Source organism: Ranitomeya variabilis, chromosome 4, assembly GCF_051348905.1.
Source record: "Ranitomeya variabilis isolate aRanVar5 chromosome 4, aRanVar5.hap1, whole genome shotgun sequence".
Taxonomy (NCBI): domain Eukaryota; kingdom Metazoa; phylum Chordata; class Amphibia; order Anura; family Dendrobatidae; genus Ranitomeya; species Ranitomeya variabilis.
In genome coordinates, this window is record NC_135235.1 from 665871508 (window position 1) to 665899245 (window position 27738).

The 27738-nt window shown below is 43.7% G+C and overlaps 1 protein-coding gene across 3 annotated transcripts in view; it reads left to right on the forward strand.

Annotated features, from left to right (window-relative positions):
* Positions 1–27064, forward strand: part of LOC143766237 (uncharacterized) — a 233595-nt gene extending 206531 nt beyond the window's left edge. Inside the window, exons 1-7 of one of the 3 annotated variants that reach the window (XM_077253754.1) lie at positions 93–577; positions 21737–21888; positions 22013–22192; positions 22274–22397; positions 22481–22578; positions 23189–23276; positions 24642–27064. In XM_077253754.1, the coding sequence (XP_077109869.1) occupies positions 21808–21888; positions 22013–22192; positions 22274–22397; positions 22481–22578; positions 23189–23276; positions 24642–26080 (2010 nt within the window). In that variant the 5' untranslated portion in view covers positions 93–577; positions 21737–21807 and the 3' untranslated portion in view covers positions 26081–27064. Of the gene's footprint in view, positions 1–92; positions 578–21736; positions 21889–22012; positions 22193–22273; positions 22398–22480; positions 22579–23188; positions 23277–24641 lie in introns of those variants that run through there. The other 2 variants (XM_077253753.1, XM_077253752.1) reach the window with 2 other exon arrangements.
* The last annotated feature ends 674 nt before the right edge of the window (positions 27065–27738 follow it).

Consider the following 27738-nt stretch of genomic DNA (forward strand, 5'->3'; position numbering starts at 1 on the left):
TATTTGCGCTGCATATACTTCAGCCAGTGAATCCCCTCCAGAACATCTAAAACCCCTCTCTCTGAGAGCAATGTCTGCTTCATGGGCAGAGAGTGCGGGTGCATCCATGGACCAAATTTGCCGAGCGGCAACTTGGTCTAGTCCAAATACCTTTTGTAGACATTACAAACTAGACGTTCTGTTAAAACAACAGACCGGCTTTGGAAGGAAGGTCCTTCAAGCTGTAATCCCGCCCTAAGTGGGAGTTATTTGGTATTTCTCCTTGTGGTGCTGTCATGAGGGACGACCTGGAAACTAGGAGTTAGACATACCGGTAACGGTATTTCCAGGAGTCCATCATGACAGCACCCATTATTTACCCTCCCTTGAACTCTAATGTGTGATATAAACATGTATAGAGAGGAAGTTCAATAAAATTGCGTTGTATCCATCCTGGTGTGGTACTTTGTAAAATCACTGAAGGGTGGAGGTGGGGAGGGGCTATTTAACCTCTTCTGTGTTCCTGTCCCTATCAAGGATATGAAGAGCAACCTCCTTGTGGTGCTGTCATGATGGACTCCTGGAAATACCGTTACCGGTATGTCTAACTCCTAGTTTTTTTTACTATTGATGTCGCATAGGCAGCATCAGTAGTAAAAAGTTGGGGACACAGGGTTAATAGCAGCGGTTACGGAGTGCGTTAAACACGGCATAACGCGGTCCGTTACCGCCGGCATTAACCCTGCGTGAGCGCTGACTGGAGGGGAGTATGAAGCAAGCACTGACTGTGGGGAGGAAGGAGCGGCCATTTTTCTGCCGGACTGTGCCGGTCGTTGATTGGTCGTGGCTGTCTGTGCGGCCTCTCCGGGCTCTGTGCGGGACCGTGGGTGGTCTGTACGGCCTGCCGGGGGCTCTGTACAGCCTCTCCGAGGGGTCTGTACAGCGTCTCCGGGGTCTGTACGGCCTGCCGGGGGTCTTTGTGTCTGTGCAGGCATTGTCCGATGGGCCTGCAAGTCCAATCGGACGATGCCTGCTACACTGACAGTGATTGACACATTAGCCAATGATGGGACAGTAGTAGTCCCATCATCCGGCTAATGTGTTGAATATAAAAAAAAAATGCTACATACATACTACATACATACATACTACATACATACATACTACATACATACATACAGTACATTCATACATTACATACATGACATACAGTACATATAACAGAGTATATACTCACCGTTACTTGTCACTTTGTTCCCCGAAGCCAGTGTCATCTGTAAAAAATATGAAAAAAACAAACAACCAATATACTACCTGTCCGCAGAAATCCACGAGTGTCCCACGACGATCTCCCGTGGAGAGCAGCAGCATCAGATAACAAAAAACGGATCCGGCGGGAAAAAACTGATCCGGCGGAAAAAAACAGATCTGACGAAAAAAAAAATGGATCCGGCGACAAAAAAACGGATCCGGCGTAAAAAAAAATGGATCCGGCGACAAAAAAACGGATCCGGCGACAAAAAACGGATCCGGCGGGAAAAAAACGGATCTGGTGGAAAATTGGATCCGGTGGGAAAAAAACAGATCCGGCGGAAAAAAAACAGCATGCGCTGCCAAAACTCCGCCCCCTCCTTCCAGGCTTCAGAATGGGCAGCGGATGTGTTGAAAAACTGCATCCGCTGCCCACGTCGGGCACAAATTTCACAACGTGCGTCGGTACGTAGGCCCGACGCATAGCGACGGACCCGTACCGACGCAAGTGTGAAAGAGGCCTTTATGAGCGTTGAATTAAAAAAAAAAAAAGAAAAAACCGGCGTGGGCTCCCGTGCAATTTTCTGCGCCAGAGGGGGAAAGCCGACGGCCGGGGGCCAATATCTGTAGCCTGCTATGAATATCAGCCCGCAGCTGTCTGCGTAGCCTTTACTGGCTATTAATATAGGGGGACCGCAAAAAAAAAATTACGTGGGGTCCCCCTATATTTTATAGCCAGAAAGGCTACGCAGACAGCAGCGGGCTGATATTCATAGCCTAGAGAGGGGCCATGGATATTGCCCCCCCCCCCCGGCTACAAATACCAGTCCGCAGCCGCCCCGGAATTCCGGCACTTAGCCCCTCTCTTCCCACTCCCGTGTAGCGGTGGGATATGGGGTAATAAGGGGTTAATGTCACCTTGCTATTGTAAGGTGACATTAAGCCAGGTTAATAATGGAGAGGCGTCAATAAGACGCCTATCCGTTATTAATCCAATAGTAAGAAAAGGGTTAATAAAACACGCACACATTAGGAAAAAGTATTTTAATATTCTTCATTTCACCATACTTACCATACTTCAGCGCCTGCAAAAAACGTAAAATAATAAACTGTATACTACCTGTCCGCCGTAGTCCAATTAATAACGAGTGTCCTACGACAATCTCCCCTATAGAACAGTGACATCGGGTGATGTCTCTGCTCTATAGGACCCTCAGTGACACACTGACAGGAGACATGGGCTCCTGCAGTGCATCACTGAGGTTACCTGAGTTCAAAGTCTCACTTTATGACAATTGCTGCCTGGGAAAATTTATCATACAGCAATGGCATAAAGTGAGACTAGGGACTTTTTTTTTACAGCGGCGGAGGAATACAGTGGTGGTAGGATACCTTCCTGCCGTCATTGTGTTCCTGGAGCCCCTGGAGAGCAGTCGCATTATCTGATGCTGCTGCTCTCCATGGGAGATCGTCGTGGGACACTCGTGGATTTCTGCGGACAGGTAGTATATTGGTTGTTTGTTTTTTTCATATTTTTTACAGATGACACTGGCTTCGGGGATCAAAATGACAAGTAATGGTGAGTATGTAATCTATGTTTAACGTACTGTATGTCTATATGTATGTATTGTATGTAATGTATGAATGTACTGTATGGAGTATGTATGTAGCATGTATGTATGTAGCATGTATGTATGTAGCATGTATGTATGTAGCATGTATGTAGCATGTATGTAGCATGTATGTAGCATGTATGTATGTAGCATGTATGTATGTATGTATGTAGCATGTATGTATGTAGCATGTATGTATGTATGTAGCATGTATGTATGTATATATGTAGCATGTATGTATGTAGCATGTATGTATGTAGCATGTATGTATGTATGTAGCATGTATGTATGTATGTATGTAGCATGTACAGTGGGGCAAAAAAGTATTTATTCTGTCAGCAATAGTGCAAGTTCCACCACTTAAAAAGATGAGAGGCGTCTGTAATTTACATCATAGGTAGACCTCAACTATGGGAGACAAACTGAGGAAAAAAAATCCAGAAAATCACATTGTCTGTTTTTTTATCATTTTATTTGCATTTTATGGTGGAAAATAAGTATTTGGTCAGAAACAAAATTTCATCTCAATACTTTGTAATAAATCCTTTGTTGGCAATGACAGAGGTCAAAGTTTTCTGTAAGTCTTCACAAGGTTGCCACACACTGTTGTTGGTATGTTGGCCCATTCCTCCATGCAGATCTCCTCTAGAGCAGTGATGTTTTTGGCTTTTCGCTTGGCAACACGGACTTTCAATTCCCTCCAAAGGTTTTCTATAGGGTTGAGATCTGGAGACTGGCTAGGCCACTCCAGGACCTTGAAATGCTTCTTACGAAGCCACTCCTTCGTTGCCCTGGCGGTGTGCTTTGGATCATTGTCATGTTGAAAGACCCAGCCACGTTTCATCTTCAATGCCCTTGCTGATGGAAGGAGGTTTGCACTCAAAATCTCACGATACATGGCCCCATTCATTCTTTCATGTACCGGATCAGTCGTCCTGGCCCCTTTGCAGAGAAACAGCCCCAAAGCATGATGTTTCCACCACCATGCTTTACAGTAGGTATGGTGTTTGATGGATGCAACTCAGTATTCTTTTTCCTCCAAACACGACAAGTTGTGTTTCTACCAAACAGTTCCAGTTTGGTTTCATCAGACCATAGGACATTCTCCCAAAACTCCTCTGGATCATCCAAATGCTCTCTAGCAAACTTCAGACGGGCCCGGACATGTACTGGCTTAAGCAGTGGGACACGTCTGGCACTGCAGGATCTGAGTCCATGGTGGCGTAGTGTGTTACTGCTCTCTGCAGTTCATTCACTAGGTCCCCCCGCATGGTTCTGGGATTTTTGCTCACCGTTCTTGTGATCATTCTGACCCCACGGGGTGGGATTTTGCGTGGAGCCCCAGATCGAGGGAGATTATCAGTGGTCTTGTATGTCTTCCATTTTCTAATTATTGCTCCCACTGTTGATTTCTTCCCTCTAAGCTGGTTGGCTATTGCAGATTCAGTCTTCCCAGCCTGGTGCAGGGCTACAATTTTGTTTCTGGTGTCCTTTGACAGCTCTTTGGTCTTCACCATAGTGGAGTTTGGAGTCAGACTGTTTGAGGGTGTGCACAGGTGTCTTTTTATACTGATAACAAGTTTAAACAGGTGCCATTACTACAGGTAATGAGGGGAGGAAAGAGGAGACTCTTAAAGAAGAAGTTACAGGTCTGTGAGAGCCAGAAATCTTGATTGTTTGTTTCTGATCAAATACTTATTTTCCACCATAAAATGCAAATCAAATGATAAAAAAACAGACAATGTGATTTTCTGGATTTTTTTTTTCTCAGTTTGTCTCCCATAGTTGAGGTCTACCTATGATGTAAATTACAGACGCCTCTCATCTTTTTAAGTGGTGGAACTTGCACTATTGCTGACTGACTAAATACTTTTTTTGCCCCACTGTATGTATGTAGTGTTTTTTTTTTTTTTTTTATTCAACATATTAGCCGGATGATGGGACTATTACTGTCCCATCATTGGCTAATGTGTCAGTCACTGTCAGTGTAGCAGGCATCGTCTGATGGGACTTGTAGTCCCATCGGACGATGCTTGCACACACGCATAGAGACCCCCCCACGCCGCACAGAGAGGGAGAGCGACACACGGGGAGAGTGCAGCTTACGGAGATCTCCGGGAATGTGTGTGAGGAGGCGGAGACAGAGCAGGAGAACTGGAGAAGCACCCAGGGCAGCGTGTGAGAGCAGAGGATGTCTGCTCAGAACGTGCAGTGCCTGGAGGACAGGACAGAGGAGCAGGGAGGTAAATCACCCGCACTCCAGTCCTCACTCCCCACTCTCCTGGCTCCAGTCAGCGCTTCTGTCCTGCAGCGATAGAGAGCAAGTGTAGCTGGGCAGATAGCACTGGGCTATAGTAAAATGTCGGCTAGTCACACCTACAGCAGTGAGTTGTACAGCCCACAGAGGCGTGCCCAGCTCACTGCTGATGTGGCTGCAATGTTATAGATAGGGTCCTCGGCGGTCTATTATCTCCTATGTCCATGGGGTGTCGTAAAATGACACTGCTAGTGTCGTGCTACTGCAGTGAACACAAGATGTCAGCCCCCAGTTCCTTCTTTCTACTGGTATAACACACAAAATCTGTTTTACATGCATTCAAATCTTGGTTATAACAGCATGTTATGCTACATTACATTGATTAATGAATGATCTACAAACACGGTACCTTACCTTTAACCGGTTCTGGAACTATTGAGGCTTACTCCCTTGTTGCCTGGGGGAAAGAATGAGGAGCAGGACCAACCTCATGACCCAGGTAGGAGGGGCAAGATAAAAGGAAAAGCGTGCTTTGCAGCCAGCAGATTGGCGTGAACTAGCAGCAGCATGCTTGTCTCCTGAGTACCGGCGCTGTGAAAGGCTGCGTAAGGCTACTTTCACACTAGTCCGTCGGTACGGGCCGTCACAAACAGTCGGCCCGACGGACAGTGTGTTAGGTAGCACAACGGGGGCAGCGGATGCAGTTTTTCAACGCATCCGCTTCCCCATTGTAATGACCGGGGAGGAGGGGGTGGAGTTTCAGCCGCGCATGCACGGTCAGAAATGGCGGACACGACGCACAAAAAAAAGTTACATGTAACTTTTTTTTGTGCCGACGGTGGCCAAAACAGGACGCATCCGTCGCACGACGGTTGCGACGTGTGGCAGTATGTCGCAATGCGTCGCTAATGTAAGTCTATGGGGAAAAAATGCATCCTGCAGACAACTTGCAGGATGCATTTTTTCTTCTAAACGACTCATTGCGACGTATTCAAAATGACGCTAGTGTGAAAGTAGCCTTAGTTGGTGACCAACTGCTCTCTCCTGCTGAGGAGAGAGATATTGTGCGCTCAGTGACTTGAGCGCGTGAGCAGAGGAGAGAAGGCTGACCGCTGGACAGAATCGTGCAGCCTTCCCTGCCAGTGACTTTACGCCCATTCCCGGATGGCACTGGAAGTGCCGTGGCCTTGTTTGCTTCGGCCGCACGTGTTTATGGACTAGGGGCTCAGCGGAAGGTATTGGAGACAGACCACTGCCGCCAGAAGACAGACCATCTTCCGGGACGCTGCCTTTGCTACAACCCTTTTGGGATCACCTACTGAGGAGAAGCCCAAAGGACACGATAAGTTTCTTGACTGGACTGCTATTTTTACCCTCATTATTCTTAATAACTATACTTTAACCATTTACCTCCCAGCAAGGAGTGAATTTATTTTAAATTGTTACATTTGGTTAACCCTTGCTCTGCCTTCTGTCTGTCACTGCATCCCCCAAACCTGCTTGCACTGTAACAGATGGAATATATCATTCTCTCACAGCCAAATGTAAAGAAATCTGTAAAATATCTGTGGGATAAAAATGTCCATTACTATCTTAGATGATTATTGACGGGTATAGTGTCAGAAATGGGGTCACCTTTGGGGTCTTCTGCTGGTCACACACCTCGGGGGCTCTGCAGTTGGACACCACAATCTCGGACTGACAGATTACTGCTCTAAAAGCAAAATAATGAATCTTCCCATCCGAACCCGGCCATGTGCAGCAGCTTCTGACCTCCAGGTTTTGGAAGAAATTCCTTTACAAATTGTGGGGTCCATTTTTACTAGTTGTGAAATTGAAAAATTTGGGCTTTAAACAACATTTTAGTGGGAAAAAACATAATTTTTAATTTCCACATCCCAGAGTTGTAAAATGTTTATGAAGCAATTGTGGGTTCAAAATACCCCTCACACCCTGAGATGAATTACTAGAGGAATGTTGTTTCTGGAATTGGGTCACTTTGGCGGTTTCTCCTGTCCTGGCATCTGCTCATTATTTCAGCCAAATTTGCACTTCAAAAACCAAACAGTGATTGCTCCCTACCAAACCATACTGTACACAAACAATAGTTTCTGGCCACATATTGGGTATTGTCTCCTGGGGAAATTGTGGTCTCCAATATCTCCTGCTGCTCTTGTGAAAATGAAAAAATTGTGACTAAAATAACATATTGATGTAAAAAAAACTTTAATTTTTATTTTTATATCCCAATGTTCTAAACTATTTTACTCCAACTTCTTGACTTGCTTGTGCCATTCTGAGGAGTTTTGAGCAGAAATGTTCAGCGAATACCACAAACAGTGAAAAGTGACATCAATAAGTTGCTAATGATCGATCAGGCCCATAGTTTTCCATTTTACTTCCATTAATGGATGTGAAGTGAAGGGTTAAAAGACTTCCTTAATGCAGACTATGATGTATGCAGTTTTAAAATTGGTGTAAAATTTGCGGTTCCCTCATATATGGGCTAATCAATGTAATTTACAATGTGAAAAATCGCACATCAGTGACCCCCTGTCACGTGATAACCGGTGTGTTGGTCTGACAACCTGAGGTCTCCTGGAGACCTCTATAGTTGTCAGTGCCGGCTTGCTGTGAGCGCCACCCAGTGGTCGGCGCCCATAGCAAGTGAGTAAATCTGCTATATAGAGACAAACCGAACATCGCCTCTATGTAGCAGAGCCGATCAGGTTTTGGCAGCTTCTAGTCTCCTGTGGAGACTATTGAAGCATGCCAAAAAGTAAAAAAAAAAAAAAAGGTTTTTAAAATATAAAAAAATATAAAAGTTAAAATAACCCCCCTTTCGCCCCATTCAAAATAAAGCAAAAATAAAATCAAACCTACACATAAGTGGTATCACCGCGTTCAGAATCACCCGATCCATCAATTAAAAAAAAAAACAACAAAAAACGGGTTAACCTGATCACTAAACGACGTAGCAAGAAGAAAAGTCAAAACGCCCAAATTACTTTTTTGTTGGTCGCGGCCACATTGTATTAAATTGCAATAACAGGCGATCAAAAGAGATATCTGTTCCAAAATGGTATCATTAAAGACGCCAGCTCGGCAAGTATCTGTATTCACCATAGTAAAATGTATATAATTTTTCATTATATATATATATATATATATATATATATATATATATATATACTGTACATCCAATAGGTCGCATGTTCCATGTGAACATGGGAGTCTCTAACATGTATGTGTACCACTTTACAGCCAGTTCATGATGAATGAATGATTTATTATTGCATTATCTGCACCTGATTATTTACTTTTCACCTATACTGACTTTTGTGTGGATCTCACATTTATATACCATTTGTTCTAAAATATTTATGTTTTATACAGCCGTACCTCCTGATGTTTTCATCCTGTTGAGTGTTTTTTTTCCTCACATCGGCCTTGTCATGCTTTAATGATTTGACGTAATAAAATTTTAAATTAATATACATATAGTTGTGCATCATATTTATAGGTTGATAATAGTACTAAGGAGGGTTTAATCGGCCATGACAGAGCCAGTTTTAGTGTCAGCAGCTGAAGAGTTGGGCTAGACGTTTGCTCACCACATGACAACCCCTGGGTCTGGTTCTCATTGTAAGATGGGGTCCTGTTTGTCTCACACATGGTCTGTGTGTGGAGGTAAGCAGACCTACAGAATTGTGTGTTCTCGATTAAAGGACTGAACAGCTGGACACTAACTAAATAGCTGTCAAAGCCACACTATTGTATGGACTTTTTACTTACACTTTGTGACGGTTAAGGCATGTATTTTAAGTTTTCTTGCCATGTGGATTATGTGGAGTGAAATAAACCAGCCGGACTTTTAAATAGAAACAGTCCTTGTGATCACTCATCCTGCTCTCAAATGAGTAGCATTGTTACATTTGATGTTGAATTGTGGGCAGCGTTCCTGGGAACAGATGTGACTGCTACAGAAGTACTGCATGTCTTGGATGAAAGCGGCTATAAACCAGGAAGCAATGTTTGACAGCATGGAGGACCCGATTAAACTCCGGGTGCAAGCCCAGCAATAACAGCAGCAACAACAGCTTGCGCAACAGCCGACAAATAAGCTGTTATGCAACAGTTCTAGCAGCAGCATTTTTAACTACTCAGATGCAATTCGTGGCAAGGCAGAAGCTCTGACTCCAAGGTCAGCTGCTGATTTCTTTGTCCGGAAGGCAGTGAGGAGAGCCTTGCAGTAAATGACCCCGAGTGACGACATTGAGGCCTTTTTTAACCATTTTTTAAAGGATCGCCGATAGGGAGGAACTCCTGCCAGATCAGTGGGCCGAGGTCCTTGAGCCATACTTCATGGGGGAGCCACAAAAGGCCTACTATGATTTAGAATTACAGGATGCCAAAGAATATGCAAAATAGAAAACGGAGAGGGTGACAATGACTGTCAGGGAACTTTGGGTACACCGTTGGGCATATCACCGGCACAAACCCCCTCTTTCCTAAATGGTTGGTCTACTGCACCAATGGTTGCAGACGGAGTCCTCTACCCTAGCACAGATGGTAGAGTGAGTTGTAATGGACTGGTTCATACACTCCCTAACAAGACATCATACTCGCCCTCCGTCGCTGCATCTCCGTTGTCCCGGTGCCAGCAGCTCTCCTCTCCTGTGCTGAACGGTCACATGGTACCGCTCATTAAGGTAATGAATATGGATGCATCTCCACTTCCATAGGCATGGAGCACATATTGATTACCTTAATGAGCGGTACCACGTGACCACTGAGGAGAGGAGAGCCACTGGTGCCGGGGCAACGGAGTTGCAGGGACAGAGATGCCGGCTCGAAGAGGGTGAGTATTATGGGGAGGGGGGGCAATGTGAGCCATACATACAACTAGGTGACGGGGGGAGCTGAGCCATGCGGGACAGGGAGCCATGCATACAACAGGGGGAGCCACACATACCAGGACAGGATGAGGGGAGCCATATACCAGGACAGGACGAGGGGAACCACGCATATCAGGATAGGGAGAGCCACGCATAGCAGGACAGAGAGGATTGGGACAATAATCTTACCCAATTTTCCATGGCAAAAATAGGTGCCTCAGCTTGTACTCGGGTCGGCTTATACTCGAGTATATACAGTAGTTTGGTGACCCTTGTGAGGCTAACACTCCCTCTCCAACTGATTCCTGGGAGGAAGATGGAGGTCTTTTGCATTCACGGAGATGAAGACTATCCAGTGGCCAGAGTGGTCATAGAGACCGCCAAAGGTCCTGGTAGTCCCCAACTTTAAGAAGGAATTTGTACTCCAGATAGATACCTCAGAAGTCTGATTAGGAGCTGCCCTTTCTCAGGAGTAACACGGAGAGGAGCAACCTGTTCTCTACCTAGTAAACTGTTGTGGAAACAGAAACACATGGGCTCCTTGCACAGTGAACAAGTCTGTAGGAACATGTTCACACACCACCAAGAAACTTTAAAACACAAAAGAGCACAGTAAAACCAATAACTCTGTTGCAAAAAAATCACAGTAATCAGCAAGTGCTAGTAAAAAGATGTAAGAACAGGGTATTTGGTTGATACGTTTTTTGCAAAAAATGTATACTGAGCTGCTCCACCAAACGTTAAGGTATACCCATATAAAGCAGTCCTAACTGATGTATGCAATCCCTATCTGATGTATTTAACAGTAAACTGTTGGCATGTGACAAAATTTATTCCTTCATAGAAAGGAATACTTGGCGATAAAGTGGGCTGAGGACACATTGCGATACGATCTGTTGGGGTGAAATTTTTAATTAGTGTCAGACCATGCCCGACTCAAATGGATGAGGTAGAAAAATGGTAAAAATTCTAACCTACTGGTGTCTAGCCCTGCAGGATTTCCGTTTCCATGTGGAACATAGAACCCGGAAGTTATGCTAAAGCCGATAACTCTCTAGATGCCCAGTCCCTCATCTTTAGGCAGAGTGGGAGGTATCTGCTGGACACATATTGGATGGGAGATATGTATCACAGAGGTGGTTGTCCTCTGTGATGTATACCTGGAGTAATGCTTTAGTACAGATTAGTACTCAGAGGGGTTATATGATAGGACCAAGTTTAGTGTGACCAGCTGGAGAGTTGGGTGGGGCGGCTTCTTAGCATATCTCCACTCCTGGGTGTGGTTCACATTGTAAACTGGGGCCTGTTTGTCTCACACATTATTTATGTGTGGAGGTGTGCAGACCTCCAGGATTCTGTGTCCTCGCGAAAGGACTAAACAGCTGGACTCTAACACAAGCGGGTGAACATGCACTACTGTAGGGACTTTTCACTTTGTTCCACTTTATGCCGGACAAGGGCTGTATTTTTTTTTTTCTGTGATGCACTTTCTGTGCAGTGAAATAATCCAGCTGGCCTTTTAAATAGAAACAGTTCCTGTGATACCACATCCCGCACCCAAGTGAGTAGTAGTAGTGTGTTTTTTTTTTTTGTTTTTTTTTTAAATCAGATAAATTTTTATTAAACAAACAAGGTTAAAAACCACTCACATGACAATATTCTTTTAAATTTAACAAAAGTACCCCTCCCTCCTCCCTCCCGCCCGGAGACCAAGTCCAAGGCATATACACTCACCGGCCACTTTATTAGGTACACCATGCTAGTAACGGGTTGGACCCCCTTTTGCCTTCAGAACTGCCTCAATTCTTCGTGGCATAGATTCAACAAGGTGCTGGAAGCATTCCTCAGAGATTTTGGTCCATATTGACATGATGGCATCACACAGTTGCCGCAGATTTGTCGGCTGCACATCCCAAAGATGCTCCATACAAGGCAGGATGGATCCATGCTTTCATGTTGTTTACGCCAAATTCTGACCCTACCATCCGAATGTCGCAGCAGAAATCGAGACTCATCAGACCAAGCAACGTTTTTCCAATATTCTACTGTCAAATTTCGATGAGCTTGTACAAATTGTAGCCTCAGTTTCCTGTTCTTAGCTGAAAGGAGTGGTACCCGGTGTGGTCTTCTGCTGCTGTAGCCCATCTGCCTCAAAGTTCGACGCACTGTGCGTTCAGAGATGCTCTTAGGCCTACCTTGGTTGTAACGGGTGGCGATTTGAGTCACTGTTGCCTTTCTATCAGCTCGAACCAGTCTGCCCATTCTCCTCTGACCTCTGGCATCAACAAGGCATTTCCGCCCACAGAACTGCCGCTCACTGGATTTTTTTTCTTTTTCGGACCATTCTCTGTAAACCCTAGAGATGGTTGTGCGTGAAAATCCCAGTAGATCAGCAGTTTCTGAAATACTCAGACCAGCCCTTCTGGCACCAACAACCATGCCACGTTCAAAGGCACTCAAATCACCTTTCTTCCCCATACTGATGCTCGGTTTGAACTGCAGGAGATTGTCTTGACCATGTCTACATGCCTAAATGCACTGAGTTGCCGCCATGTGATTGGCTGATTAGAAATTAAGTGTTAACAAGAAGTTGGACAGGTGTACCTAATAAAGTGGCCAGTGAGTGTAGTAATCTGTCTGTATTAGCTGAAATAAAAACAATTGTAGAAATTATACAGTCTGGTAGTCCATACAAATAACATCAATTATTCCTCTCTAGCCATGGCTGCCACAGTTTCTGGAAAAATCCCAACCTGTTTCTCTTAGTGTATATACTTTTCTCAAGCTGGACAATATGGTTTGTTTGAGTAATGAAATCTCATCTGGTTGGAGGTTCCTCCCTAATCCAGTACCTTGTATTCAACCTCCTCGCTATAAATAATAGTCATGCAATTGCAATTTTAGTCGTATTGTCAGCTGGTATTTCCTCCATATACCCAAGTACACAAACCAGAGGATCTCTAGGAATTGAACACCCATATATCACTTCAATTCGATTTAGCACTATAACCCAGTATGCCGACAGTCTGGGACAAAGCCAGAGCATATGTAATATACCCGCCTGAGACTATAAACATCTAGGGCACTCAGAATTGGATCTCAACCCAGCTTTAACCCCTTCATGACCCAGCCTATTTTGACCTTAATGACCTGGCCGTTTTTTGCAATTCTGACCAGAGTACCTTTATGAGGTAATAACTCAGGAATGCTTCAACGGATCCTAGCGGTTCTGCGATTGTTTTTTCGTGACATATTGGGCTTCATGTTAGTGGTAAATTTAGGTCGATAATTTCTGCGTTTATTTGTGAAAAAAACGGAAATTTGACGAAAATTTTGCAATTTTCACATTTTGAATTTTTATTCTGTTAAACCAGAGAGTTATGTAACACAAAATAGTTAATAAATAACATTTCCCACATGTCTACTTTACATCAGCACAATTTTGGGAACAACATTTTTTTCCTAGGAAGTTATAAGGGTTAAAATTTGACCAGTGATTTCTCATTTTTACAACAAAATTTACAAAACCATTTTTTTCAGGGACCACCTCACATTTGAAGTCAGTTTGAGGGTTATATATGGCTGAAAATACCCTAAAGTGACACCATTCTAAAAACTGCACCCCTCAAAGTGCTCAAAACCACATTCAAGAAGTTTATTAACCCTTCAGTTGTTTCACAGCAGCAGAAGCAACATGGAAGGAAAAAATGAACATTTAACTTTTTAGTCACAAAAATGATTTTTAGCAACAATTTTTTTATTTTCCCAAGGGTAAAAGGAGAAACTGGACCACAAACATTGGTGTACAATTTGTCCTGAGTACACTGATACCTCATATGTGGGGGTAAACCACTGTGTGGGCGCACGACAGGGCTCAGAAGGGAAGGAGCGCCATTTGACTTTTTGAATGAAAAATTGGCTCCAATCTTTAGCGGACACCATATCGCGTTTGGCGAGCCCCTGTGTGCCTAAACATTGGAGCTCCCCCACAAGTGACCCCATTTTGGAAACTAGACCCCCCAAGGAACTTATCTAGAAGCATAGTGAGCACTTTAAACCCCCAGGTGCTTCACAGAAGTTTATAACGCAGAGCCGGGAAAATAAAAAATAATTTTTCTTTCCTCAAAAATGATTTTTAGACCGGAATTTTTTATTTTCCCAAGGGTAACAGGAGAAATTGGACCCCAAATGTTGTTGTCCAGTTTGTCCTGAGTACGATAATACCCCATATGTGGGGGTAAACCACTGTTTGGGCGCACGGCAGGGCTCGGAAGGGAAAGAGCGCCATTTGACTTTTTGAATGGAAAATTAGCTCCAATCATTAGCGGACACCATGTCGCGTTTGGAGAGCCCCTGTGTGCCTAAACATTGGAGCTCCCCCAGAAGTGACCACATTTTGGAAACTAGACCTCCCAAGGAACTAATCTAGATGTGTGGTGGGCACTTTGAACCCCCAAGTGCTTCACAGAAGTTTATAACGCAGAGCCATGAAAATAAAAAATCATTTTTCTTTCCTCAAAAATGATGTTTTAGCAAGCAACTTTTTATTTTCACAAGGGTAACAGGAGAAATTGGACCCGAATACTTGTTGCCCAGTTTGTCCTGAGTACACTGAACCCCATATGTGGGGGTAAACCACTGTTTGGACAAGTCGGGGCTCGGAAGGGAAGTAGTGACGTTTTGAATTGCAGACTTTGATGGAGTGGTCTGCGGGCGTCAGATTCCATTTGCAGAGCCCCTGATGTGCCTAAACAGTAGAAACCCCCCACATGTGACCCCATTTTGGAAACTAGACCCCCCAAGGAACTTATCTAGATGTGTAGTGAGCACTTAGAACCCCCAAGTGCGTCACAGAAGTTTATAACGCAGAGCCATGAAAATAAAAAATAATTTTTAATTCCTCTAAAATTATGTTTTAGCAAGCAGTTTTTTATTTTTGCAAGGGTAACAGGAGAAATTGGACCCTAATAATTGTTGCCCAGTTTGTCCTGAGTATGCTGGTACCTCATATGTGGGGGTAAACCACTGTTTGGGCGTACGTCGGGGCTCGGAAGGGAGGGAGCACCATTTGACTTTTTGAATGCAAGATTGGCTGGAATCAATGGTTGGCGCTATGTTGCGTTTGGAGACCCCTGATGTGGAAACCCCTCAATTCTAACACCAACACTAATCCCATCACACCCCAAACCCTAATCCCAACTCTAGATATAACCCTAACCCCAACACGCCCCTAACCACAACCCTAACCCAACACACCCCTAATCCCAACCCTAACCCTAATCTCAACCCTAACCACAACCCTAACCCCAACACACCCCTAACCATAACCCTAAACACAAGCCTAATCTTAACCCTATTTCCAACCCTAGCCCTAATTCCAACCCTAACTAATTCCAACCCTAAGGCTATGTGCCCACATTGCGGATTCGTGTGAGATTTTTCCGCACCATTTTTGAAAAATCCGCAGGTAAAAGGCACTGCGTTTAACCTGCGCATTAACCGCGGATTTCCAGTGTTTTTTGTCCGGATTTCACCTGTGGATTCCTATTGAGGAGCAGGTGTAAAACGGAATCCGCACAAAGAATTGACATGCTGCTGAAAATACAACACAGCGTTTCCGCGAGGTATTTTCCGCACCATGGGCACAGCGGATTTGGTTTTCAATAGGTTTACATGGTACTGTAAACCTGATGGAAAACTGCTACGAATCCACAGCGGTCAATCCGCTGCGGATCCGCAGCCGAATCCGTACCATGTGTGCACATAGCCTAATCTAACCCTAACTCTAGTTCTAACCCTAACCCTAGTGGGGGAAGAAAAAAATATATATTTTCTTTATTTTTATTATTGTCCCTACCTATGGGGGTGATAAGGGGGGTTCATTTACTATTTTTTTTATTTTGATCACTGTGATAGGTTTTATCACAGTGATCAAAATGTACCTGGAACGAATCTGCCGGCCGGCAGATTCGGCGGGCACACTGCGCATGCGCCTGTTATTTTGGAAGATGGCGGCGCCCATGAAGAAGACGGACGGACACCGCGAGGCTCGGTAAGTATGAAGGGGGGAGGTCGGAGCACGGGGGGTGGATCGAAGCACGGAGGAGCGGACAGGAGGACGGAGGGGAGCGGACCACAGTACGGGGCAGAAAGGAGGACTGGGGAGGCGATCTGTGGCGGTGGGGGGGTGCAGATTAGGTTTTCCAGCCATGGCCGATGATATTGCAGCATCGGCCATGGCTGGATTGTAATATTTCACCATTTTCATAGGTGAAATATTACAAATCGCTCTGATTGGCTGTTGAAAGTGAAACAGCCAATCAGAGCGATCGTAGCCACGGGGGAGTGAAGCCACCCTGTTGTGAATTAGACTTTTTTGGCTCCCTCTAGTGGTTACTAGTGATATGACTCTGGGATTTCCTTCCCTCTGTTTGCACCCAGCTGGGTCGTTACTTCAGGGGTGTTGCTATATAAACCTCCTGGAACCTTAGTCCAGTGCCTGGCATCGGTGTTATCAGACACATTCTGTTTGCTCCCGTTTGCTGGTCCTGGTTCGTGCTAAATTAAGCTAAGTCTTGCTTCTTGTTTTTTGGGTTATTTGTTTGCTATCAATTTTGTCCAGCTTGTACTAAATGTGATTCCTGACCTTGCTGGAAGCTCTAGGGGGCTGGTGTTCTCCCCCCGGGCCGTTAGACGGTTCGGAGGTTCTTGAATTTCCAGTGTGGATATTTTTGATAGAATTTTTTGCTGACCATATAAGTTATCTTTCTATATTCTGCTATTAGCTAGTGGGCCTCTCTTTGCTAAATTCCTAGCTCATTCTTATGTATGTCTTTTCCTCTTACCTCACCGTTATTATTTGTGGGGGGCTTCTATCCAACTTTTTGGGGTATTTCCTCTGGAGGCAAGAAAGGTCTTTCTTTTCCCTTCTAGGGGTAGTTAGCTCTCCGGCTGGCGCGAGACGTCTAGGATCAACGTAGGAACGTTCCCCAGCTGCTGGTATTTGTGGTGCTAGGATTAGTTATATGGTCAGCCCAGTTACCACTGCCCTATGAGCTGGTTTTCTGTATTTACTGACTTAGCATTATTCCTGAGACCCTCTGCCATTGGGGTCATAACAGTATGCCAGGCCAATATTGAATGTTTAAAGCATTGCAGAAGTGGGATAATAAGAAAGGAAATTCTGAGGTTTTTTTTTTTTTTCCTTCCTTCTCTTCCTCCCCTTTACCTTTGAGTGGCGTGTGCTTGCTGCAGACATGAATGTGCAGACCTTGATTACAAGTGTTGACCAGCTGGCAGCTCGTGTGCAGGGTATACAAGATTTTGTTACCAGTAGTCCTATGTCTGAACCTAAAATACCTATTCCGGAATTATTTTCTGGAGATCGATTTAGGTTTAGGAATTTCAAGAATAATTGTAAATTGTTTCTTTCTCTGAGACCCCGTTCATCTGGAGATTCTGCTCAGCAAGTTAAAATTGTTATTTCTTTTTTGCGGGGCGACCCTCAGGATTGGGCTTTCTCGCTAGCGCCAGGAGATCCGGCATTGGCGAATATTGATGCGTTTTTTCTGGCGCTCGGATTGCTTTACGAGGAACCCAATCTTGAAATTCAGGCAGAAAAAGCCTTGCTGGCGGCCGATTTGGTTCGTGCCTTTCACGCTGCTCATCCTGATCGCCCTGGTGGTCTTGGTGAGGGTTCGGTGACCCCTCCTTAAGGAGGGGGTACTGTTGTGAATTAGACTTTTTTGGCTCCCTCTAGTGGTTACTAGTGATATGACTCTGGGATTTCCTTCCCTCTGTTTGCACCCAGCTGGGTCGTTACTTCAGGGGTGTTGCTATATAAACCTCCTGGAACCTTAGTCCAGTGCCTGGCATCGGTGTTATCAGACACATTCTGTTTGCTCCCGTTTGCTGGTCCTGGTTCGTGCTAAATTAAGCTAAGTCTTGCTTCTTTGTTTTTTGGGTTATTTGTTTGCTATCAATTTTGTCCAGCTTGTACTAAATGTGATTCCTGACCTTGCTGGAAGCTCTAGGGGGCTGGTGTTCTCCCCCCGGGCCGTTAGACGGTTCGGAGGTTCTTGAATTTCCAGTGTGGATATTTTTGATAGAATTTTTTGCTGACCATATAAGTTATCTTTCTATATTCTGCTATTAGCTAGTGGGCCTCTCTTTGCTAAATTCCTAGCTCATTCTTATGTATGTCTTTTCCTCTTACCTCACCGTTATTATTTGTGGGGGGCTTCTATCCAACTTTTTGGGGTATTTCCTCTGGAGGCAAGAAAGGTCTTTCTTTTCCCTTCTAGGGGTAGTTAGCTCTCCGGCTGGCGCGAGACGTCTAGGATCAACGTAGGAACGTTCCCCAGCTGCTGGTATTTGTGGTGCTAGGATTAGTTATATGGTCAGCCCAGTTACCACTGCCCTATGAGCTGGTTTTCTGTATTTACTGACTTAGCATTATTCCTGAGACCCTCTGCCATTGGGGTCATAACAGTATGCCAGGCCAATATTGAATGTTTAAAGCATTGCAGAAGTGGGATAATAAGAAAGGAAATTCTGAGGTTTTTTTTTTTTTTCCTTCCTTCTCTTCCTCCCCTTTACCTTTGAGTGGCGTGTGCTTGCTGCAGACATGAATGTGCAGACCTTGATTACAAGTGTTGACCAGCTGGCAGCTCGTGTGCAGGGTATACAAGATTTTGTTACCAGTAGTCCTATGTCTGAACCTAAAATACCTATTCCGGAATTATTTTCTGGAGATCGATTTAGGTTTAGGAATTTCAAGAATAATTGTAAATTGTTTCTTTCTCTGAGACCCCGTTCATCTGGAGATTCTGCTCAGCAAGTTAAAATTGTTATTTCTTTTTTGCGGGGCGACCCTCAGGATTGGGCTTTCTCGCTAGCGCCAGGAGATCCGGCATTGGCGAATATTGATGCGTTTTTTCTGGCGCTCGGATTGCTTTACGAGGAACCCAATCTTGAAATTCAGGCAGAAAAAGCCTTGCTGGCGGCCGATTTGGTTCGTGCCTTTCACGCTGCTCATCCTGATCGCCCTGGTGGTCTTGGTGAGGGTTCGGTGACCCCTCCTTAAGGAGGGGGTACTGTTGTGAATTAGACTTTTTTGGCTCCCTCTAGTGGTTACTAGTGATATGACTCTGGGATTTCCTTCCCTCTGTTTGCACCCAGCTGGGTCGTTACTTCAGGGGTGTTGCTATATAAACCTCCTGGAACCTTAGTCCAGTGCCTGGCATCGGTGTTATCAGACACATTCTGTTTGCTCCCGTTTGCTGGTCCTGGTTCGTGCTAAATTAAGCTAAGTCTTGCTTCTTTGTTTTTTGGGTTATTTGTTTGCTATCAATTTTGTCCAGCTTGTACTAAATGTGATTCCTGACCTTGCTGGAAGCTCTAGGGGGCTGGTGTTCTCCCCCCGGGCCGTTAGACGGTTCGGGGGTTCTTGAATTTCCAGTGTGGATATTTTTGATAGGATTTTTTGCTGACCATATAAGTTATCTTTCTATATTCTGCTATTAGCTAGTGGGCCTCTCTTTGCTAAATTCCTAGCTCATTCTTATGTTTGTCTTTTCCTCTTACCTCACCGTTATTATTTGTGGGGGGCTTCTATCCAACTTTTTGGGGTATTTCCTCTGGAGGCAAGAAAGGTCTTCCTTTTCCCTTCTAGGGGTAGTTAGCTCTCCGGCTGGCGCGAGACGTCTAGGATCAACGTAGGAACGTTCCCCGGCTGCTGGTATTTGTGGTGTTAGGATTAGTTATATGGTCAGCCCAGTTACCACTGCCCTATGAGCTGGTTTTCTGTATTTACTGACTTAGCATTATTCCTGAGACCCTCTGCCATTGGGGTCATAACACCACCCCCCCTGGGCTGAAGTATCACTCCCCCTGTCCCTGCAGATCAGGTGAAATTGGAGTTTACCCTTTCACCTGATCTGCAGGGATGCGATCCCTTCATGACGCCACATAGGCGTCACAGGTCGGATTGGCACCGACTTTCATGACGCCTACGTGGCGTCACAGGTCAGGAGGGGGTTAAATAACATGTCAGGTGTCCTGGAAACCCTATTTATCACATACAATCTCCTGGGTTCACTCATAGATAACTTGGGTACATACTCTAAAATGGACTCCCACCTGTCATCCTCTATCTCACCCAAATCCACCTCCCACTTCCTTCTGGCCGTAATAGGGTGATCTACTAGAAAGGTATGTAATAGATCACCATATACTTCTGATATTTCCCCCTTTGTCCCACTATTATTGAGTATGAAATCCAGCATGAGATCTGACTGTATCACTATAGGCCCTCTCCTTCTCTGTGCTTGGAATGCATGCTGAACCCGTCTATATTGAAAAGTATTTAGCCTTGTGAGTTGAAATTCTTCCTGCAGCCTATCATATGATTTAAGATTCCCTCCAAACATCAATTGGCCTATCAGCCCAATTCCCTTGTCCTTCCACTCTCCCATACCCTCCATATTGTAAAATTCCTGAAAATATATATTATCCCAGATGGGTGAAAATTCCATAAACCGCACTACCCCCATGATTCGTTTAATGGTTTGCCATAACTTGTGAATTAAATTTATGGTATGGTATTTTGACCCCAGTTTCTTGAAAAGACCGGCTTCTAAACCACTACTCAAAGGCCAAGTCTCAATTACATACACTAGACTACTGTGAACCTGTCCCTTTTCAAGCCCTTCTCCCCATCCACAAAGATGTTGGCTCTGTGCAGACAAAAAATATATCCATGGGTTAGGAAGGGCAAGTCCTCCTTCATCTTTTGGCCTCTGCAGTGGAGTAGCATTGTTACAAGACATATACCTACTCATAAGTGTCCTTTCATTCTGTAATTCCTGCCTTCCTTTGGGGGTGGGCTGTGGATGATGCTGTTTAAACTGCTATGTTTATTTTTGCCTAATAAAGATTGTTACTTTCTACATAGCTGTGGGCTCATGACCATTTTGATTTATTTGTTTGATGTGTGGATTAAAGTACCGTATATACTCGAGTATAAGCCAAGAATTTCCGCCCATTTTTTTAGGCTGAAATTGTCCCTCTCGGCTTATACTTGAGTCATTCCCAGGGGTCGGCAGGGGAGGGGGAGCGGCAGCAGTCTAATGATACTCACCTGCTCCTGGCGCGGTCCCTGCACGTCCCTGGTTCTTCGGGCGCTGACAGCTTCTTCCAGCGTTGAGCAGTCACATGGTACCGCTCATTACAGTAATGAATATGAACGCGACTCCACTCCCATAGGGGTGGAGCCGCATATTCATTACTGTATTAAGCGGTACCGGTGATCGCTCAACACTGGAAGAAGCTGTCCGCGCCCGGAGAAACAGGGATGTGCAGGGACAGCGCCAGAAGCGCCAGAAGAAGTATATATGGGTAAATATGTTTTATCAGTAGAATTCAGGGGAAAAAAGGGAATGTATAAAAAAAGTAAAGATAGTAACACATTGATGATTCCACACTACTTTGTGCCACCACTGCATGAGTCCTCCACCAGTCTCTATATTTCCCAGTCAGTCCCAACAAACTTGAGATACCTATGGCCAATTAGTTGCTGAAGCAATGACCATCATAGCCAGTGATTGGGAACATGGAGGAGATGACTTGGTCAGCATACAAATTGTATCTCATCATATGTTTCTCCTTATCTCCAGTAATTGTATTATTACATGTGATTCTTTATGATGTTATATCGGTGTCATCTTCTTCACATCAAGGTCTCTACGATATCGGATCCTCTCAGTGAAGACCTTCTATATTTAGACAATTTTTCTGATTAAACCCATCAATGTTGGATATGGAGAAGAACAAAATGGTGGAGAGGCTATTACAACTTAATCTAGAGATCCTCTTCCGGCTTACTAGAGAGGTGAGAAATTCGGATCACATTACATCATTCTTTTCTATGGGAATAACCGATGGTCAGAACTGGAGAGGTGAGCACTCTGGAAGTGTCTGTGGTGAGATTTACTAATGTTTCTTTTCATAACCAGGATTACACAGTAGTGAAGAAGACCTCTAGTGAGCGCTGTCAGGCCCCTGTGTGTGAGAGATGGGGAAGACCCCTGAGCTCAATCACCGGGCCTCCACCTCAACTCCTGATATATGAGGACATCAATGACCATAAGATCCTAGAACTCCTCTACAAGATGATTGAGCTGCTGTCTGGAGAGGTGACACTGCTGGGAATGCTGGGACATTATACATTAACGCTATGAAGGGATCAGGGGGATGACTATCATTCTATGTTTCAGGTCTTTATAAGGTGTCAGGATGTCACCGTCTATTTCTCCATGGAGGAGTGGGAGTATTTGGAAGCACACAAAGATCTGTACAAGAACATCATGATGGAGGTTCCCCAGTCCTTCACATCACCAGGTAAAAAACAGGACTAAATACACACGGCCTACATTTATTTGTCTGTAACAAATTATCTCAGTCTGTGTATGTGTTTCCTCCAGTTCTACCCTGTAAGAGGACAACACCAGCGAGATGTCCCAGTCCTCTTCTTCCACAGGACTGCATACAAAAAAATCCTGATGTTCCTCAGGATCATCAGGTAAATGCAGAAAAGGTGTCATGAGATCTCCTCTATGTTGTGTTCAGTCTTGTTTTATCCACCAGTGTTATATGTTCACTCCTTGAAAAAGCCACTCAGGTGAAACGTACGTTGGGGTCGGAGTCCTGGAGGGCCTAAGATCATCTTTACACTGGTACTAGTATTTTTCCAGAGATTTATGCACTTTATTATTTGGGTTGGAATATTATTATTGATGCATATGCACTTTATTGGGATAGAAGGCCTATTGTAGCGCCATCTATTGGTTCTTTGTTTTTGCACTCTGGAAGGTCACATATATGTATATGAATTATATATTTTTCTAGTATCTTTTTTATTATATGGATCTGGTCTCCTCATTAATTATACATTTTGTAATATAATGTAGTATTATTTGTTGTCTTTTCTTCTTTTCTGTAATAAATTTTGGTAATAAAATCATTTTTTAACATATATATATTATTTATGTGATTATTTGATATATGTTCACTTTAGACATTGGTTATATGTTTTATACTTGTATAATGAGAACGGTGGAGATGGCAGGATTAGAGCTGATCATAGATGTGACTTCTCCATCTGTCTGTGACTTTTACAACATTTGTTTCAGGGTGAAGATCTGACCCATATTAATACTACAGAGACATATGTGAGGAGTGAGGAGTGGTGTAAAGAGATTCCTACAGATAACTGCCCAGGTGAGAAGTACCCACAAAATACAGAGTCACAGATTCTTCTCAGTCATCAGCTTTCACTGCTTTATCAGCAATGTAGTCCAGACATATGATCATGTGATGCAATACTTCCATTAGACCCCTACATGTTCCTTCACTTAACTTTTTCCAATTACTTTGGGCATGGAAAGCCTTTCCTCTATAGAGTGTACAACCTGGAGGATCCACCTACCTTTTGAAATAAGACGATGCTGACTCTTCTCTGCCCAGATCTGTAGACTTATAAGCAAACTTAGAATGTGCTGACATGTTAGAAAATCAATAGATCGACCTCTAAGAAAAAGTGAAGGTTAATGTTGCTGCTGCCTTTTTAGTAACCAGATATCTTACTGGGTGACTCTACCTTCTCTCTTTTCTGTGCTGCTCAATGCAGGGGCGGACACTGACAGCTTGGGGTCCCTGTGCAAGAAATGTGTCTGGACCGGGAGGGGGGGGGGGGGGGGGGGGCTTTTATGGTGACAAAGCTACAGATATTTACAGCACTGTCCCTAACATATTGGATTATTTATAGTGCCCTCTCTTTATTGCATACCGTACTGTCTTGTTAGATATATAATGCAATGATGGCTGATGGAGCATGGGAAAACTTCTTTTCTAAGGGAGGAGCTGATGGACTAGTTGTCTGGTCACCGGCCGCTCCATCAGCAGTCATTTATATCTAACAATACATATACATATTATGCTATACATAATAAGTGGGTACACTATATACTAAGGGACTGTGCTATACATAATAAGTGAGTACACTATATCCTAAGAGACTGCTATACATAATAAGGCTACATCCCTGTATCCATATGCAGTGTTGGTGTGCTGCACGCTTTTACAGAAAGCAGGGAGATGATTATTCCAGCTGGACTGCACACTCGCCCATACTGCCACGCTAGGTGGTACTACTGGTCACGACCACCATATTCGGTGCTACCCAGAGCTTCTTGTTACAATGTCTCCTCCATCTCCTCCATCTCCTGCATCACCTGCAGAAGGAATGATGGCGGTGACTAATGATTGAAGCAGACATCGCAGGATCAGACCCCAGAGAAGATCATACACACCATTTGAGAAGCCCTTTTGTTAGAAAGACAGAAATCCAGAGCAGTTGAAAACCCCATAAAGAGACTGCATTTTGTAAATTTAACAGTTGAACACCACGCTTCACTAGCTCATGCGATGAAGTCTTCTATTAGATTGTGGACTGTCATTGTCTTAGTGAATAATTCAATTTTACTACATAACGGCCCGTTTTTATGATCATTTTGAGTAGAAATATTCAAAAATCTAAATTTCAAGGATATTTTATTCAAAAATAATTGGTTTTATTCTTAACAGATGACTGTACCAGGAGATCAGAGGGATGGCTGACGGCTTCAATTTTTAAATCAGAGGACCTTGAGATCACACAGGATACAATTGAAGTAAATGCCATTACTACAGATATACAATCACCCCTTCACAACAAACATCTATCATCTGATCCTATGAAAGAGGTCATGTCTTCTGATACATTACAGACTACTAAGGAAAGTAAAAGTCAGAAAAGAGACATTGAAAAACAAACTGCTGTTAAAGCAAAGAAGCCAATAACACATCCAGAATATGGAAATAGTTTTCCTCTAAAAACATCTTTTGTAATACATCAACAAAATCACACAGAGGAGAAGAGATTTACTTGTTCCAAGTGTGGGATATATTTTAAACAGAAATCAGATGTGTTTAGGCATAAGAGAATTCATACTAGGGAGAAGCCATATTCGTGTTCAGAATGTGGAAAACATTTTACCCAGAAATCACATCTTGTTAGTCACCAGAGAACTCACACAGGGGAGAAGCCCTTTTCATGTTCAGAATGTGGAAAATATTTTAACCGGAAATCATGTCTTGTTACACACCAGAGAATTCACACAGGGGAAAAACCGTTTTCATGTTCAGAATGTGGGAAATGTTTTGCGCGTAACTTATTACTTGTTGCACATCAAAGAATTCACACAGGGGAGAATCCATATTCATGTTCAGAATGTGGAAAACATTTTACCCAGAAATCACATCTTGTTAGTCACCAGAGAACTCACACAGGGGAGAAGCCTTTTTCATGTTCAGAATGTGGAAAATATTTTAACCAGAAATCATGTCTTGTTACACACCAGAGAATTCACACAGGAGAAAAACCGTTTTCATGTTCAGAATGTGGGAAATGTTTTACGCGTAACTTATTACTTGTTGCACATCAAAGAATTCACACAGGGGAGAATCCATATTTATGTTCAGAATGTGGAAAATGTTTTAAGTGCAAATCGACTCTTGTAAGTCACCAGAGAACTCACACAGGAGAAAAGCCATATTCATGTTCAGAATGTGGAAAATGTTATGGGCAGAGATCATATCTTGTTACTCACCAGAGAACTCACAAAGGGGAAAAGCCTTATTCATGTTCAGAATGTGGAAAATATTTTGTACATAAATCACACCTTGTTAGACACCAGAGAAATCACACAAGGGAGAAGCTATATTCATGTGAAGAATGTGGGAAATGTTTTGTACAGAAACCCAATCTTCTTAATCATCAGAGAACTCACACAGGGGAGAAGCCATATTCATGTCCAGAATGTGGGAAATGTTTTGTACAGAAATCACACCTTGTTAAACACCAGAGAACTCACACTGGGGAGAAGCCATTTTCATGTTCAGAATGTGGAATATGTTTTGGACATAAATCATCGCTTGTTAGACACCAGAGCGCTCACACAGAGAAAAAGCAATGTTCATATTAAGAATGTGGGAAATGTTTTGAACAGTAATGCTATTTTCTTAAATATCTCAAAAGGGGAGAAGCCATAATCATACCTGGAATGTGAAAATTGAATTACTAGAAAACATATTTTGTAAACATCAAAAATAACACACAGTGAGAAACTGTATATTTTATTGACAAATTGTACAAAAGCATATAACAGACAGTTGTATAATTAAACGAGAAAGGGATATTATTTAGTACTTACTGTATTTTTTGGACCATTGGACACACTTTTAACACAAAAAAATCTTGCTCATTAGTGAGTGTCTCTTATAGTCTGGAGGCAGCTTCATGTGATGGAGGAGAATGTTAAGACCGTGTCCTTCCTGATCACCAGGGCCGGCATTTGGCACAGGCAGACCAGGCAGACGCCTGGGGCCCCCAGCTACAAAGGAGGCCCCCTGCGTCTGCAGCCCCTGTATGAAGTGCCCAGAGGGTGTTCAGCAGTGAATAATGCTGTGCATTGCTCTGTAGTCCCAGAGCGTATCTCCCAAACCCCCCTTGAGACCCCTCCAGTGCAGTGATTTACTCACTGTGTTCCCGGAGCTCTGATCAGGTTTCACAGTCACATACAGCAGCCATCAGCATGGGCTCTGAACACAGTCACTAAATCACTGCTTTTAATCTGACAGGGCGACCTCCTGTCACTACTGTCTGGATGACAGAAGACAGGAATATTGTCTGCTGAATCAGGGCATTTATTATATAGAAATAAATGAATTCCCACGTGAAATAATAAGGGTAAACCATACACATATATAGTCCATGTGTGCATAGGAATCAGCGTTTTTGGAGCATTTTTTTGCAGCCAAAACCTGCTCTCTTGGTAGTAAAAACACTGCTTTCAAAGCACCCATTTTTTAGGGTACGTGCAGAGGATCTGGAAATGGCAGCCCTTTGGACACAGTGGACATGTGCTGCATCCAAAGTGCTGCCATGTATTCATTGAACCGCGCGGAATCACCACGTCCTATACATTGCACGAGTGAGATTTCTCTTGTGGAGACTCATGTCTACACCAGATAAATTGGCATGCTGGGGTCTTGAGAGACCCGCCGCATGTCCGTCTCTGCAGGTGAGGTGTGGGTGTCAGTGCACGCATAGTAGAGATGGAATTTCTTGAAATCCCATCCACTATGCTGTATCATGTGGCCGCAGCGGGTTGGAAGCTGCACAAGTACACAGCAGCCGACCCGTAGCGTTTACTGATTGTGTGCACGTACCCTTAGAGCTTTAGCTGTTTGTTTGTTTTTAACAGTATGCATTTTGTCTACAGTACATGTTTAAAAAAGTTCATTTTATTCACCAAAAACGCAGTGAAAAACAACATTGCAACATTTGCAGCATTTTTTTAAACTTTTTCATTGCTTTCTATGGGTGAAAAAAATTGCTGAAAGCGACACGCTGCAGATTTAAAAAAGGCTGTAGTTGTGAAATTCAGTCAGGGGAAAATAAAAGGGTGTGCAGGAGATTTCTGAAAATCTCAGTTTTTGCTTGTGCTGTAAAATGCTGTAAACTTCTTATTTGCAGAAGAAAAAGCTGCAAAAATTCTGCATATGAACATGGCGAAAAGCTGCTTTTAAAGTGCCAGCAAAACATAGGAGATTTCCGAAATCTCCTGCATGCGCTTGTTTG